The sequence below is a fragment of the Triturus cristatus genome, chromosome 7, assembly GCF_964204655.1.
Source record: "Triturus cristatus chromosome 7, aTriCri1.1, whole genome shotgun sequence".
NCBI lineage: Eukaryota > Metazoa > Chordata > Amphibia > Caudata > Salamandridae > Triturus > Triturus cristatus.
In genome coordinates, this window is record NC_140590.1 from 1,015,899,564 (window position 1) to 1,015,916,229 (window position 16,666).

Sequence of the window (16,666 nt, forward strand, 5' to 3'; positions counted from 1 at the left end):
CCGCTGTCACTCCTCCGTGGATATATGGTGCCTATAGACCACGCTAAAGAAGGAAATCAGCAATTATGTGGCTGCAAAGTCATCTTAAAGAAGGAAAGCGTGACTGCCGCCAGAACGGCCAGTGGTATAAACCTGCTGAAGCCTGTTCAGTATTTTATCTCCAGCGGATTCTGGCTGTCCTGGCTTTCTACCGGATAATCACGCGGATGACGTAGCCTGATGCCTTGATAACAAGGAGCTGACAAGGAACAGCCTCTAAATAAATGTCACAGCACTGAACAAACAGTAGAAAAGCCAAATGTTGTCTAATGGAAACCTATGCCCACTAATTGACTATTATTAGAACACTGGAATGTCGAGAGCTCCACTGCAGACAATGGAGTGGCTCGGGGCCAATAATGGCTGGTAAAGACCTGCTCCAACTTTCTAAAATTAGTCTTACGGGTTTCTCTCTTTTTAAGTCATAACATTCTATCCTCGGTGGGCGGAATGTTCTCATCCCATTACAGTCCTCCTCTCTCGGCCTATATGGATTGCTAAAGATACTCACCTTCGTTATAAATCCTCCCCTGCAGCTTAGGCCCTATAACTTGGGTTCAGGGCCTATAACTTGGGTTCAGGGCCTATAACTCGGGTTCAGGGCCTATAACTCGGGCTCAGGGCCTTTAACAAATGATATAGCCCTCAGCAGCGGGATATAATGCTATATCAATAGTGCTTTTCCTGCCTGTTTTACAACAATAAATTTAGCACAAGAAACGTCTTTTTTTTTTTTATTACGAGTGACTGACTACAAGCCAGCTAATTATCAGAAAACATGCTTTGCGGGCTTTAAAGCATCTGCTGTGGAAACTTGTCGGGTATTTGTCATGGCACTGCCAACAGGAAAACTACAGTAACGCTATCCTGTGGTTATCCTGTGGATTTTTATACTTTCGAACAGACGCCCCACTGTGAATAGAGGCTAACTGATAAATTCAAATTTTTATTGACATTGCACACACCAGCTGGTTAGCGACAATGGGCATGTATCAGCTAAATTCACATGACAAAAAGAATATGCTTCTAAATGTTCTTACAGCACTAGGCCTCTGAAATATTTACAGACTGTTAGGTGGATGAATTGTTTTGGCCAATCTCCCTTAGAGTTGTCTCTCTTCTTTCATCTCGAGGGCAGAGCCCCTAGTCCACCCAGATCAAAATGGTTGTCGAACCTCTGGTATTTTAGAATGGATTGGGGCACCAGATGTCTTGGTGGGATAAAAGATTATTACTGTGAAGGTGAATGAGTTACCTGCATTCAAACAGAGTGTTTTATAGGACAAAAAGTATTCTGCATTTGAAGACTTCTTACATAAACATAACATAACGTGTATTTGTAAAGCGCACATTCACCGAGGGTATCTTGGTGCTGAATAAAAAAAGTTTACTGCTACCCAGGTAAATCGTACTAATTTTATCGAACTCAGAAGGATGAAAGGCTGCGTGGAACTACTGGGATGTGGACCTGTGACCATGAGGTCCATCTCAGGCCCCTACAGTGGATGCATTAGTCCACTAAGCCACCAGAGCCGGCAGACATTATCTAACTAAGAAAAGCCAAAGGTTCACACAGAAGATACAGGAACATATGATCTGATGGAGGGATCATATAGGGGGTCTCAGGGGTTACCAATGGCCTCAGAATCGCCCAGAAAGCTCTAGTTCAGATACATTTATCGGTGATATGTTATCACCACCACCCCCATCTTCAATCAAACATGTGCTATTCCCAGTTTCTTCACCAGTTATATTCATGACTCCACTCTCTTCTTCTACCAAAGGCATTTTTCAGACCTTAACTCCACTTCGCCCTTTTCTTTTTAGAATTCATTGTATTATATGTGATTCTACGAGGGGCCTTGTACGAAGGCATTGGCCTCCCCTTGTTCTATAGAACAAGTTAATAACCTTCGGTAACGATGTATCTGTAAGAAACATTAGTTAGTTAGATTCCTCACCTTAGAATATCCCCAGGCGTCAGACTGGATCCGGAAGATTTTTCGTCAGCAATACCCCTTGCGCGTCGCTAGGCGTCGTCTGCGGCTCCGCGTCCGTCGTCGGCGTCGTGCGCCGGGATGACGTCGTCGGAGTACTTAGACGCCGCCCTCGCGCGCTGACGTCAGTTCTTGTACATAGCCTTCCGCGCCAGGAACGCAGAGCCATGCAAAGACCGACACTGGTGCCAAAAATAAAATCTAGGGGCCTGAAAGGACAACCTTAACCCTAGATGTCAGTTCGCAGAACGGGGAGGATGGGTGGGTCGGTGAGGAATCTAACTAACTAATGTTTCTTACAGATACATCGTTACCGAAGGTTAGTAACTTGTTCATCTGAAAGAAACACGTTAGTTAGATTCCTCACCTTAGAATAGATACCCAAGCAATACCATCCCCGGTGGTGGGTCTGCGAACCAAGATCACACCAGAAAGTCCTGGAGGACAGAACGGCCAAAGAAGCCATCCCTCCGGACTTGGCTGTCAAGGCAATAATGCCTGGCAAACGTGTGTAGCGAAGCCCACGTCGCCGCCTGACAGATGTCCTGCAAAGGGACTCCCCGTCCCAAGGCAGTAGTAGCCGCCGTGGCCCGAGTAGAATGGGCGCGCAGCCCAACAGGAGGGTCCTTTTTAGCCAAGGAATAGCAGATTTTTATACACAAAACGACCCACCGAGAGATGGTTCGTTTGTGCACAGCTTTCCCCTTCTTAGCGCCCACGTACCCAACAAAAAGCTGGTCGTCCACCCGGAACTGTTTGGTGCGGTCCAGATAAAAGGAGAGCGCACGTTTTGGGTCCAGACGGTGGAGCCTCTCTTCCTCTTTGGAAGGATGCGGAGGCGGAAAGAAGGTGGGCAAGGTGACAGACTGCCCAAGGTGAAATGGAGTCACCACTTTAGGAAGAAAGGAGGGACGAGGCCGAAGGACAACCTTGTCCGGATGAACAGATAGAAAAGGAGGCTTTGAAGATAAAGCCTGGAGCTCACTCACCCGTCTAGCCGAGGTGATGGCTACCAGAAAAGCAGTCTTTAGAGTTAGAAGACGAAGAGGGCAATTGTGAAGAGGCTCGAAGGGAGCGCACATCAGGAATGTCAAAACCAGATTCAAGTCCCACTGAGGCATTACAAAAGGGACAGGAGGGAACGTGTGTGTAATGCCTTTGAGAAAGCGTGTAACCACAGGGGACTTGAAAAGAGAAGGCTGATCAGGAAGCCGCAAGAAGGCGGAGATGGCAGCAAGATAACCTTTCAGGGTGCCCAGGGCAGAGCCCTGCCGGGCCAGAGAAAGAAGGAAGAGGAGAACCTCAGAAAGAGGGGCGGAAAGGGGATCCACAGCCTTTGCTGTGCACCATGCCACAAATTTGTTCCACCGGCAGGCGTATACCAACTTTGTGGAGGGACGCCTGGCTGCCAGAATGATATCACAGACTTCAGGAGGCAAGTCAAATGGCATCAACTGCCGCCGCTCAATCTCCACGCATGGAGGTGGAGGCTGGACAGGTTCGGGTGGAGGACCGTCCCCTGCTGCTGCGACAGAAGATCCTCCCGAAGGGGCAGACGTATCGGGGGATCGGTCAACAGACTGAGTAGCTCGGGATACCAGTATCTTCGTGCCCAATCCGGAGCCACCAAGATGACTTGGGCCCGGTCGCGCCTGATCTTCTTCAGCACTCTGGGCAGAAGTGGTATAGGCGGAAAGGCGTACAACAGACCGCAACTCCACTCGTGACGAAAAGCGTCGCCGAGCGAGTGCCGCCTTGGAAATTCCAACGCGCAGAACTGCTGACATTGCGCGTTCTCTTCGGTGGCGAATAGATCTAACCAAGGCTCTCCCCACTGCTGAAAGAGGCCTTGCACCACTTCGGAGTTCAGACGCCATTCGTGATCCATCATGCTCCGGCGGCTGAGTTTGTCTGCTCTGGCGTTCAGAGAGCCCGCCAGATGTTGAACCACCAGGGTGACGCCCTGGTGTTCCAGCCATGTCCAGAGGCGCAGAGCCTCCTGACAAAGGGTCCACGACCCCACCCCGCCCTGTTTGTTGCAGTACCACATGGCGGTGGTGTTGTCCGTGAACACCTGCACGACACTTCCCCTGACAGAGGGAAGGAAGGCTTTCAGTGCAAGCCGGATCGCTCTCAACTCCAACAGGTTGATGTGGAGACGAGACTCCGCCGGAGACCAGAGGCCTCTGATCTCCGCCTCTCCCATATGGCCACCCCATCCCAGGAGGGACGCATCCGTCACTACGACATGCTCCGGTTGGGGAAGGGAGAGGCTCTTGCCCTTGACCCACTCGCGGTCCGTGAGCCACCACTGCAACTGCTGTGCAGTACCCTCCGAGATCAAGACATGGTCGGACAGGTTGCCGTGATGCTGGGCCCACTGAAACTTCAGGTCCCACTGCAGAGCCCGCATGCGCCGCCTGGCGTGATGCACTAGTAGGATGCAGGAGGCCATCAGCCCCAGAAGCCGCAACACTAGCCTGACCGAAACCCGGGATAGAGGCCGAAAGATGGGAATCAGGGCCTGTATATCCCGGACCCGCTGTTCCGGAGGATGGACCCGGAACTGCGCCGAATCGAGAACCGCTCCGATGAAGAGGAGCTTCTGAGAGGGACTCAAGTGTGACTTCGGCACGTTGATGGAAAACCCCAGCAAATGCAGGAGATCCGCCGTAGTCTGAAGGTGGGAGACGACTGCCTGGGGCGAGCCCGCCTTCAACAACCAGTCGTCGAGATAGGGGAAGACTGGGACCCCTGATCTGCGCAGATGAGCTGCGACCACCGCCATCACTTTCGTGAACACCCGAGGGGCACTGGTGAGGCCGAAGGGGAGCACGGTAAACTGAAAGTGCTCTTGGCCCACCGTGAACCGCAGGTAACGCCGGTGGGCCGGCAGGACGGGGATATGGAAATATGCGTCCTGCAAGTCCAACGCTACCATCCAGTCTCCAGGGTCTAGGGCAGCTAAAACCTGAGCCAACGTTAGCATCTTGAACCTTTCTTTTCGGAGGAAGGCATTGACGTTCCGGAGGTCCAAGATAGGGCGCAGGCCCCCCTTGCCCTTCTTGGGAACCAGAAAGTAGTGGGAATAACAACCACGACCTACTTCTGGACTCGGAACGCGCTCGACGGCCCCCTTGGCCAAGAGAGCCGAAACTTCCTCGCGGAGAAGATCCAAATGATCCCCCGAGATACGGTGGTGCTGCGGTGGCATGGCTGGAGGGGTCGTCTCGAAGGGGAGGGAGTAGCCCCTTCGGACGATTTGCAGCACCCACCTGTCCGATGTTATGGACCGCCAGTGGAGCAGGTGATGGCGAACTCTGCCGCCCACTGGCGTGGTATGGGCCTGAAAGCTCGGACTAGGAAGGCTTTGAGGCGGATGCTGCCGGGGTGGATGTGGGCTGACCACGTCGGCCTCCATTTCCGCCACGGCGGAAGCCACGTCCGCGACCGCGCGCAGGTTGGTTCTGCGGCTGGTGGCTTTGCGGACGTGAGGAGGCGCCCCTTCCTTGGCCACGAAAGGGGCGAAAAGCGGAGGTGTGCGCCCGCGGAGCCGAGAGGCCCAAGGACTTGGCCGTAGCCCGGGAGTCCTTAAAACGGTTCAGCGCACTGTCCGCCTTCTCACCAAACAGGCGAGTGCCATCAAAGGGCATGTCCATGAGGGTGTTCTGGACATCCCCGGAAAATGACGTGGACCGCATCCAGGCGTGGCGGCGGAGCGCCACCGTGGTGGAAATCGCCCGACCTAGCGAGTCCTTGGTGTCAAGCCCACATCTTATGGCGTGCCGTGCCGCATCCCTCCCATCGGCCAAAGCCTGGGTAAGACGCGTCCGGACCTCCTCCGGACACAGGGGCAGCACGTCCTCCACCGTATCCCACAGGGAATGGGAATAACGGTCCAAGAAACAGGCGGTATTTAAGGACCGCAGGCCCAAACTAAGGGACGAGAACAGTTTCTTGCCAAACTGCTCGAGTCTCTTGGAATCCCGGTCCGGCGGAGCGGTCGGGAAGGAGGATTGGGAAGTAGAGGCCTGGATAACCAGACTCTCGGGGGTGGGGTGTTGGGACAGGAAACTGGGGTCGCCCGGAGCAGGGCGGTGGCGCCTGGCAACGTTCCGATCCACAGGAGGAACTGTGGAGGGCTTGGACCAGGTGCCCTGCAGAACGTCAGTGAGGGCCTCGTTGAACGGCAGCAGAGGCTCAGTGGAGCTTGCTGAGGTTTGAAGCACCTCAGTGAGGATGTTGGTCCTCACAGCCACGGCAGGCAACTCGAGCCCAAGGGCCTCAGCCGCCTTGCGCAGCACCACAGAAAATGCTGCACCCTCCTCCGAAGCCACGGTCGGAGGAGAAGTGAATCCAGCGTCTGGCGAGGTGTCCAGCCCGCTGGTCTCCCCCAGTTCATCTGCCCAGTCCTGAGAAAGCTGTGACTGAACAGCCAGAGGGTCCTCGAACCCCTCCCAGTCGCCCCCTTCTTCCGATTCCTGATAAACAGGAGGAATGATCGGAACCGGACTGTAGAGATGGTAGGACTCAAGCGGCGTCGGATGCGGCGTCGGCGGACGCCGTGCCGGCGTCGGGTCCGGATGAGGGCTAAACCGGGGCGTCGGCGTCACAGGCGTCGGCGTCGGTGGCGCCGGTGACTGCGTCGGTGGTTCAGGCGTCGGCGCCAGTGGAGGAGTGACAAGGTCAACCGGCGTCGACTGGGGCCCAGGCAAGGGCCCCGCGGGGACCTGCGGCGTCGAGACCGGAGTCGTCGACGGCGCCGGGGCCGGAGCCGCCGGCACGCGAGGTCGCCCAGTCGAGTCCGCGGGGCCCGAAGGCGCGTCAGCGGGCGTCGACGGCGGGGCCAGGCTCCTCATGGCCGAGAGGAAGGCACTGATCTCCGCCGGCGCCGCGTCAGCCCCAGGGACCGGAAGGTATGGGGGCGGACGCGGCACCTGCGGCTCCGCCGGAGCCGCGGGGGTGGAACCACTTGGACCCTCGGCCGAGTCGCGCGACCGGCGAGGGGAGTCCGAAGAGCGATGTCGCCGCTTGGACTTCTTAGAGTGTTTGGACTTACCCGACGACTTGGAGCCCGACGAGCGATGGTGGCGTCGGCTAGGGCTCCGCGAGCGATCCTTGGACCTCCTCCTGGACCGGGATCGCGCACGACGCGGAGCCGAGTGGCGAAGCTCGAGAAGCTTGCGGGACCGCTCCCGCCTAGCCTTCGAAGTCAGGGCCTGACAGTCGTTGCACGACTCCGCGTCGTGGTCGAGGCCTAAACAGTAGAGGCACCGGCGGTGGTGATCGGTCACCGACATCAGTCGATGACAATCTTCACAAGCCTTGAACCCAGGCATCCTACCGGCACCAGATGTCGACAGACAAGGATCAAAAATGATCAAAAAGATTTAGTCAAAAAAGACTAAAAGGGGTAGCTCTCCCGGATCTGCGCTTACTGGCGCGGAAAAAAGAAGAACTGACGTCAGCGCGCGAGGGCGGCGTCTAAGTACTCCGACGACGTCATCCCGGCGCACGACGCCGACGACGGACGCGGAGCCGCAGACGACGCCTAGCGACGCGCAAGGGGTATTGCTGACGAAAAATCTTCCGGATCCAGTCTGACGCCTGGGGATATTCTAAGGTGAGGAATCTAACTAACGTGTTTCTTTCAGATTGTGCATGCAAAAGTTATTCAAGGCAGACCCGGAAAACATGAAGGATCAGGACCTCAAAGCACGTGCATATGAAGAAGGGACCTACTCAATGACACAGGTAAAGTAGCAGCTTGAAGCTGGCTTCAAAGTCATATCCGTCATAATATTTTGATGAACCAACCCCTTTTCCACTCGGGTCATTTGCAAGTGATCCCCACCCCCTCGGTCAGGGAAAATAGATCAATCCTCATTGGGTAGTCGCCAGACTATCTTGTGCCTCTGCCCCCACAATAAAAGGTCATTGTACCACTCAGACTCTAGGTGCAGAAAGTAGTTAGCCATTGTCCAAAGGGCAGAAGACTAGCACGTCCAGTTCCGACCAGACACAAATTTCCAATTTATGACTTTGCATCATGATGTACTGTGGAATGCCACACAGTGCACAACAACTGAAGGTCCTTAATTTACTCTGGTTCCATTTATTGAAAATTAGAAAGTCTGATATGAATTTTAGATGCATACATTTTAGACTCCAACATACAAAAAAAAAAAATCATGTTCAATTCCAGCCTATATATCACACCTTCGTAGAACACTGCCGAATCAAGGCCTTATTTATGAACCTTGACTCCATTCATTCCTGTTAAGCATGATTCACACTTTCCAGTGAAAAAAGTTTCATGGGGGTCTGTGGATCTCGTTTGACAAGAATTAATCTAGTCAAGGTCCATAAATAAAGCATTGATTTGGCCGTGGTTTGATTCAGCCGCGATGCACTCCAGCTAGTTGTCAAACTCAGATTTGTTTCAGCACTTACGTTGCCTTTAAAAGGACTGCTATAACTAATTTATTGAATTGCTAATACTTGTGTTTCAACACAAACATGATGGCCACATGGTGTATTAACAACTAGGAAGTTTGCTTTAAAGAAGCACAACATTGATATTGAACCACGCACCAGGCTATTTTAGGTACGTTCACTGGCCCTTTTCATCCCTGTTTGGCAAACCGAGGATGGAAGAATTCAGTTCCATCTATGCATCCACCCAACGCTGGCCTGATTAATGCACTCTTGTCTAATGCAAGCCTGATCCTCATTACCCCATGCTGAATCCTTGGATCTTTACCCACTGCTAGTCTGTGTTCCATTAAAAAAAAGCCTGTTATTCCCGCAAAATCCTGGTCAGTCATGTGAATTACATACAGCTAAGATTGTACCATCTGTTAAGTGCAAACCCTCATTCCTACTACTACACCATACATCTGAAGCATAGACCGTGGTGTAGTCCCATTGGGAAAAGGTATTTGCTAGATCAATTTTCCCCTTAAGCCCCTGTCCAACCAGAGCAATTTATGGAGCATGGGTCTGTTCTATGCTGACCTCCGAAACCTCCACCGACAGCCCTCTTTGTACACTGGCTCAGTCCATGCCACCCTCTAGAGCTCTGGTCAACAACCATATTTAGAACTCCAGTCAACACCTGTGCTGGGATCACAGTCAAAACAATCCCTCTGAAACATCAACAAAGTAAAAGTTACCCTTTGGCATCATGGTCAACATAACTGTCTTCAACTCTGATCCATCAATCACTTTGGGAGCCAAGCCCACAAAATTTCCCTGGAACCTAAGTGTGCGACTGACTTTGAAACCTTGACCCAAGTACCATCTAATACAATTTATGTGGATGAAGTGATGGGACGTTTAGAGGTGCAATATCGAGAGGGGTGGCTCTGCCGGAGTAGTCAACTCTGTGCTGCAACAAGGATTCACAGGATGAGCATGGAGTGAATGAGCTCTAAAAGCTGATCTGTGGTAGCTGCAGGCTCATTACAGCTCTGGGGATTCAGGGAAGCAGAGCGGTGTGATGCTGCGTAGTTGGAGGATGTACAGAGATCTTTGGTCAATGAGCCGCAGACAGAGAGACTGCTTGGCCCATGAGCTCTGTGGGTAGTCGGAATAGGGGGTGATGAAAACGAAGGTGAAACAGTAATCCAAAGGATATTCTGTGAGCTGGTATGGGAAAGGCCTCCAGAGGAGAGACACTTTGTGGTTGCTGCAGGCAGGGAGTGGGGAGAGATACAGGGAGTTCAGCATCTGGTCTGCAGATGGTGGGATCTTCGCTAATGTGAAATGGGTCCAGCGTGATACTTTGTAGGCTGGGCCTGTGTCAATCCCTCAGTGACGTTTTCCTTCCAGCAGAAGAGTAGTTTGAGTGGCATTGGACAGTAGTCTTTGCTTCAGACAAGAAGGTTCTTAGCGCTATGTTAGAGATGTGGGGTGTGGAACACTAGAGCACCTTCACTACAAACTGGTTGGGGTAGCAGACTGCACTGTGGAATGGGTAACCTATAGTGCCACAGAGTACCGCTCTATGGGGTGGTGGATGCTGGAGAGCCTGCTAAGGTACAGGGGTGGGGGGTGGAAAGTTCTTTGTAGTCCCCCCTTCTGAGCTCATTATGGGGTACTGTATCCGGCTAGGGAACAGGATGGATGGGAAAAGAAGAGCTACAGGAGTCTGGCTAAAGGTAGCAGAGGTAATACGATAGGAGTTGATCATGGTGCCAAAGCCAAGTTCATCAATCCAGACATTTACATTGAGTTCTGTATGGATGTGGCATTCATGTGGGGGTAGGAGGCCTAGAGATGGTTTTGGGATCTAGCCTATTGGGATAGTCCTGTACGATGGAATTGTGAGGATTTTGTGATTCCTCTTGGATGACTCGGGTGGAGGGCTGGTTGGTCAGCCTAGGAGGTAGACTGAGTGCGCGGTGAGGGCAAGAGTAGTGTGAAGCCAAGTTACAGTCTGGCTCCAGTCACTGCGGACAGGATGAGTGGTGATACAGCTATAATTGGCCTGTTTTGTGCAGTGGCTGGACCAAACTGAATTGGGCTTGGTGTCCCATAGATTTCTGCAAGTGGAGAACTGTATCGAGTTGGTTGCAGTTGTGTTGGATATTGGTGCTATGGCTCTGAATGGAATGCAAACTGGGAGGGTAAGTGGTTGGTTGGTGGTGGGGAAGGTCTGTGAGAGGACCAGGTTAATGGGGTGCACTGAGGCTCACACACATCAGCATCTAGCAGGGTAAACAGATTTTATCAGCATATCTGAATCAACTGGGCTGGTTGGCGCTGATCGGGGCTTCGTAGACCACTGGTCTACATGTTGGCCACACCTGACCTACAACAATGCTACTTACATTAATGACCTCAGATGGGTTAAATGTTTGAGTCAGCCATCTTGGATTCAGTCTGTATGTAGCATACAGACCTCTGCAGGAAGAACTCCACCATCTGTATTACTGTAAGACAATGGTCATCCCATTTCACTTGGTGCCAACCTGGTGTTAGTGTCCTTTACCTACCGACATCATTACTTCATTGTGATATTTAATTGACTATGCTCTTTATTTTCCCTGGGCTTACTATGGAAAGAAGCTACACAAACTATATCTCATTTAATCAAGCAACAATCTTCACATTAATTCTACATATGACACTACCACATTGTAAGGCAAAAATCATATCTTGAACCCCAAATCGATTTTGTTTTAAACTTAGTCACAATTCTTATCCTCTCATCTTTATCAGAGATCTAAACTTACAATAGTCTGCTTCACCAACTCACGCTTTAACAATTGATCATTCCAGGGCAACCTAAACTTGCTTGGTTGTTGCAAATGGCGAACAGATGCGTGATTATTACGTGTTCATACCGGGGCACGATGGCATCAGCCGTAACATGGTGTTTTGTACTACATACTAGGGTTCTCTACTTCCATTCTGACATCCTACCCCCAGCGACCAAAACACTCCCACAGTGTTTTGAAAGAGGTACAGGGAATGTCATCAACTGACTAACCAATATATGCCCAGCAGACCAGAGTAACCTAACTAAATTAATAATAGGTCGAAAGTAGTATAACCAATCTCATTGGTATTTTAGTCACTATCAGTTGAGGCACCACCTATAACATTTGTCAAATTCTGCTGTAGTTTTGGAGACAGTTTTACTTGAACTGCCAATATATATTGTCCATGTCTGAATAAAACCAACTGTTTCCACAACAAATCAGCACGTTCAGGACATCTCGGGGATAACTAGGTATATTAGACCACCTTTCCTACTACTAAATTAGGGCTCATAAGATCAAGTCAGACCCCCAAATCATGCAGTGTGAAAAGAGCATAAAACTGCACCACTGTGTCAAGAACATCAAAGAGCAATCTGTATTTAAACCTGCGATGTCCGCTCTATGGGACAGGCACTCACGCAGAATTTATAAGATCAAGTCGTATGCAGGAGAGAAACAGTCGAGGAGGCACATTAAGAAAGAGTCCCAAGATAGCCAAGATCGGACGCTAGGCAGTGAAGCCATGACACGTAGGTTTTTTTATAGTCTGTGTGTACAAATCGAATCATCTAGTTAAGAGAAGGATGGGCTTCCTCGTAAAACACACCTGCAGTTTGGCTCAAACTTCAAACAAGGCGTAGCAGGGATTTTATTTACTGTTCTGTTTGTCACAGATTAAGAACATCACATTCCCAGTGTTCCAACACATTGGTAGATGTGTTTGAGGTACTGTAATTGATGCTGAAGTAGCGCAATATGAAATGGAGGTCGATCTGGTTCAAATGATGTATTTAAACCCAGCTCCACAAGTGTCCTAGTTCGTCAACACAGTACGCATAAGTGCAACGGAACCTCACAGTCACTTCTTGCTAAAGTTAAAGAATCCAGAGTCTTCGTGTTATTTGAGAAAATTTCAGCATCTCCTGTGAACATCATGAGGACAGAAGTCTCTTAAGGGGTTCAAGGCAAGTGAAACAGAGTTCGCTCAGCAAATACAAAGCATACCATGCCATTGCAGAAGCTCAATTTAGAAGCCATTGTGCCAGTGCACCTTTCTAGATGAGAACTAATTTCAAGCTAATGCTCAACCGAAGACGACTGGCTACAATGGATTTGCATTTTAAAGAGTTTAGGAACTGTCCTTGAATCTCTTCTAATCTTCACAGACTTCTCATGGTAAAGAGGATACTGCACTGTAACAAGCAGCAGTGTTTTAATGTTTGGTCCAATGGCTAAACAGAATAATTTGTTTAGATGAATGTAAAAAGAAAAGGTAAATTGGTTCAAAGAACTGGTTTTGCATTCACAAGAGAGAAAACCATGACAAACTATTTGGAAAAGTAAATGCTGGAGAATGACACAGAACCCACCGTTTGGGTATTACCAAATACAGAACTCTTACAGTCGATTATTACAGTCATGATGAATTTTGTTACCTCTGATTTTGTTCCTTTCTCTCTTGGAATTTGAAAGCTGGCATATCTCTGGTCCATTACACTTTACTCTTGAGATAAACCTCAAGCGAATTTAAATCCCTTCAGGGATAAACCTGTAATCTCGATATAGTGATTGCTCACACTACTTTCACAGGGTACCACAATATTGCAAATTAAATGTACTATAATTTAGAGTTTTGGAAGAATGGTCCAGTCAGAGCAGAGTGCATTGTTAAAGGTGCAATTCACTAGGTAATCTGTTTGCATTCTTTTTTGCATTTGTATATAGCGCTTTATATAGAGCGCTTTAAATGAGCCCCACTTACATTATACAAGGACGCTTTCTTTTTTGTGGGCACGGGGAGATTAAGTGATTTGGCCAGAATCACAGGATGTTGAGCCAACACCGTAACTCAAACCTGGTTCCCATTTACAAAGTCACCAGCTCTGGCCGTTACACCTTATTCTCTCCGCATTTCAATGTCTTACTATTTCCTAAGGCATCCAATTCAAACCCTTACTCATACATCACAATCTATATTCTAAAGGAATTTTTACATTGCAAAATTAAATCCACAAGTAGTTTCCTGCCTAGGGCCTATATTCATGGCTACTACTCGTGGCTTATAGATCAGGTCTGCCATTTATATAGTCTTTGAGTTTGGAGTTATTTCGGTATTAATGAAAGAACCTGGATGCAAATGACCTTTTTTATTAGTAAACGAAGAGTGTTCTTGCATGCAATCCTCACATCATCCCTTTGAGGGCTGCCCTTTTGCCTGTTAATCACATAAATGGCCTATGCTCAGTAAGGTTATGTTACTTACGTTCATTACAGAATTGATCTCCGAAACTGCATCATCGTCTGTAGGGAACTGGTAAATCTGAACCCCATTGCTGACCAATTCACTCATTATTTTAATTTTAAACTTGTGTAATTCGCTCTTCGAGATGGTATCTGCCTTGGCAATGATCGGGATTATATTCACCTGTTAAGAAAACAACAAGAAAATAAAATTTTACTCACCAGCCAGCAATAAAAGCTGTTAAACATTATACATTAAAGGACATGAAAGCGAAAGTATCCTGTTCCTTAGTCAAACACACAAAGTCAAGCAGATACCTACACGTACAGACACCTACATTCACACACGCATTTACATATATTGAGTTCTACTAACATATCATACTTAAGGTTACATGGCACTTTCAATAAGAAAGTGATGAATCATTAACTTAGAACGTTCCCACTATGCCTTGGTTATTGTTCTAAGATGGCTTGGTGATCACCCATCTTGGTGCTCTAAATCAAAACGAAGGTAAAAAGCTGTGCTCTGGTGGCGGGACAAACAAAACAGACAACGGGAGGGTGGGTGGGGGCAAGAAGGCAGGGACAACGGGAGGGTGGGGGGAGAAGGCAGGGACAACGGCAGGGCAGGGGGAGAAGGCACGACAACAGAAGGGGGGGGCGGAGTAAAGAAGGCACCAAAGCATGTCGTGCCTGCAGTAGGAGAACCTCATTAAAGAAAATAGTGCTCACAGTCTAAATAACATGTACCTTGTAATAACCGAAGTAAAGCGGCCAGTCACCATGGAAGGTGATAAATGAAGAGGAGGCGGTACTAAGGAGGGACTAACAAGTCTATTGATGAATCTGAAGCCAGCATTTAGTATGGACAATGACAAGCCAATGGCAAATATGAGCAGAGAGTGGGCGGGGCTTCTATTCCCTACTCCTCTACAATTACTCTCGCAGAACAGAGCAGCGCATGCGCGCTGGTTCTAGGCTCGACCTAAAGAGGAAGGGAAACTATCTTAAGAAGAAATCAAAAGAGACGGACAAAAGAGCCAACCATAGGTCTTTCAACAATGGACAGCTAAAAACTGTCTGCAGGCGAGACCTAATTAATGATCAAGCCATTTGCACACACAAAAAATGCAAAACGATCAAAGTTATATTTGTGCACCAGCCCTTGGCCAGAATACGAGTCATTTTTATCCTAACTCAGAACATTATCTCAAATAATCACATAACTACACACAGATCGAATACATGTCATAGTCCCCCCAAAAAAATGGAAACATGAGGTTCAGCCCCTGCTGAAAAAAACAAATCTCGATCCCTCGTGTCTGGGAAATTATAGGCCCATCTTCCTGCTGCCAGGTACATCCAAACGTTTGGAGAAACATATTAGTCACCATCTCACCATGTTCTTAGAATCTAAAAACCTTAATTTCACCCAAACTGAATTCAGACCATTACATGGTACTGAGAGGGCACTGTTAGCTATAACTAAAGACCTTAGACAACTTCTTGATCAGGGTGCTACAGTTGCAGTCCTACTCCTGGATCTCAGCGCAGCCTTCAGCACAGTGGACCACACAACACTTGTCGAGAGGCTCGCCAAAGTGGGGATAGGGGACACTGCGTTGCAATGGCTTAAATCCTTCCTCAAGGACAGAACTTTTCAGGTGTGGGACCAAGTATGTTTTTGTGACATCCGGTCCTTGAAATGTTGAGTACTTCAGGGCTCCACATTGAGTCCAACTCTGTTCAACATTTATCTGTGCCCTCTTGCAAAACTAGTCCAGTCCTTATGCCTGTGTTGGACCTGGCCCTGCTTGCAGGGTCATCCCGAACTTTTTCGCCTTCCCCCTAACCTTTTTGCTGTTGTGGTAGGAGTTGTTGTAGGACGTTGGACACTTTAGTGCTGGTTAGCAGTGCCAAGTGTGTGTGCTTTCAGCCTTACATAGGTATATTAGGAAACCCCCTCCCCCTTTTAGGGGACATCTCCCCCATGGTAGGAAATGTATATGCGGTGTGTGGTGTAAGAAAAAAATAATAAATGCTGTGCAATGGTGTACGCACCTTTATTTCCACCATTGCAGTAACTTCACTTTTAAAATGGACGCCATTGCTGTGTGCCGCCTGCCTGCGGTGGGTTGGCGGTCTAGTGTTCGAAGTGACCGGGTGCTCTACACCTCCCCCACAGTGACAGTTGGGACTGGAACTGCCAGGAGCCTTCCAGGAGGTTCTGGCCCTTTCTGGTAGGTGGGGTGAGGGGGGTATATATAGGGGGGCTGTGCCTCCATGTGCTCAGACTGAGCGTGGACTTAATCGAGAGGGGACACTCTGCCAGGAGGTACCGCCGCAAGGGCCTGCGTGCTGGCCCCTGTGCCCATCTGTTCCCCTCTACTGTCCACAGGGCTAGTGAGAGACTCTGCTGGAGTGGAGACTGCTGCGCTAGCAGGATGGCCATCGTAATGGAGGATGACTGTTCCTAGGAACTGCTGCTTCAGGTCTGGTGAGCTGCCCTACTGCCTGCTGAACTCGCCCTGCATTAATTGTCTCCTGGCCCCTAGCGCCCCATGAGCGCTATATCTCCAGTGACTATACTTGCCTGCCTCCCTAGCGCCTTGTGAGGGCTGCAGCTTTACTTGGTGGGACCTAGCACCTGGGAAGCGCTACAACTTTGTTCCATTAGTGACTGTGCCCTTCCGGCTGCCTAGCGCCTTGGGAGGGCTGCAGCACTATCCAAGCCCCCAAGAACTTTCCTGCTGCTTAGCGCCTCATGAGCGCTATATGTAAATTGTCAGGGAGAGCTGCTTGTTCTAGACATACAGCGGGAGCCTGCCCAGCTGCTGTGTGATTCCCAAGGGGATCCCCGGCGTGGGGATCCCACCTGTGTGCTTGCTAAAAGCGGGA

At 49.6% G+C, this 16,666-nt stretch overlaps 1 protein-coding gene across 3 annotated transcripts in view; it reads right to left on the reverse strand.

Moving 5' to 3' along the window:
- The window catches only part of SEPTIN8 (septin 8), a 311,451-nt gene that overhangs the window by 91,540 nt on the left and 203,245 nt on the right, over positions 1-16,666 (reverse strand). For all 3 annotated transcript variants that reach the window (XM_085618057.1, XM_085618055.1, XM_085618056.1), the window contains exon 5: positions 13,788-13,949. In XM_085618057.1, the coding sequence (XP_085474183.1) occupies positions 13,788-13,949 (162 nt within the window). The remainder of the gene's footprint in view (positions 1-13,787; positions 13,950-16,666) is intronic.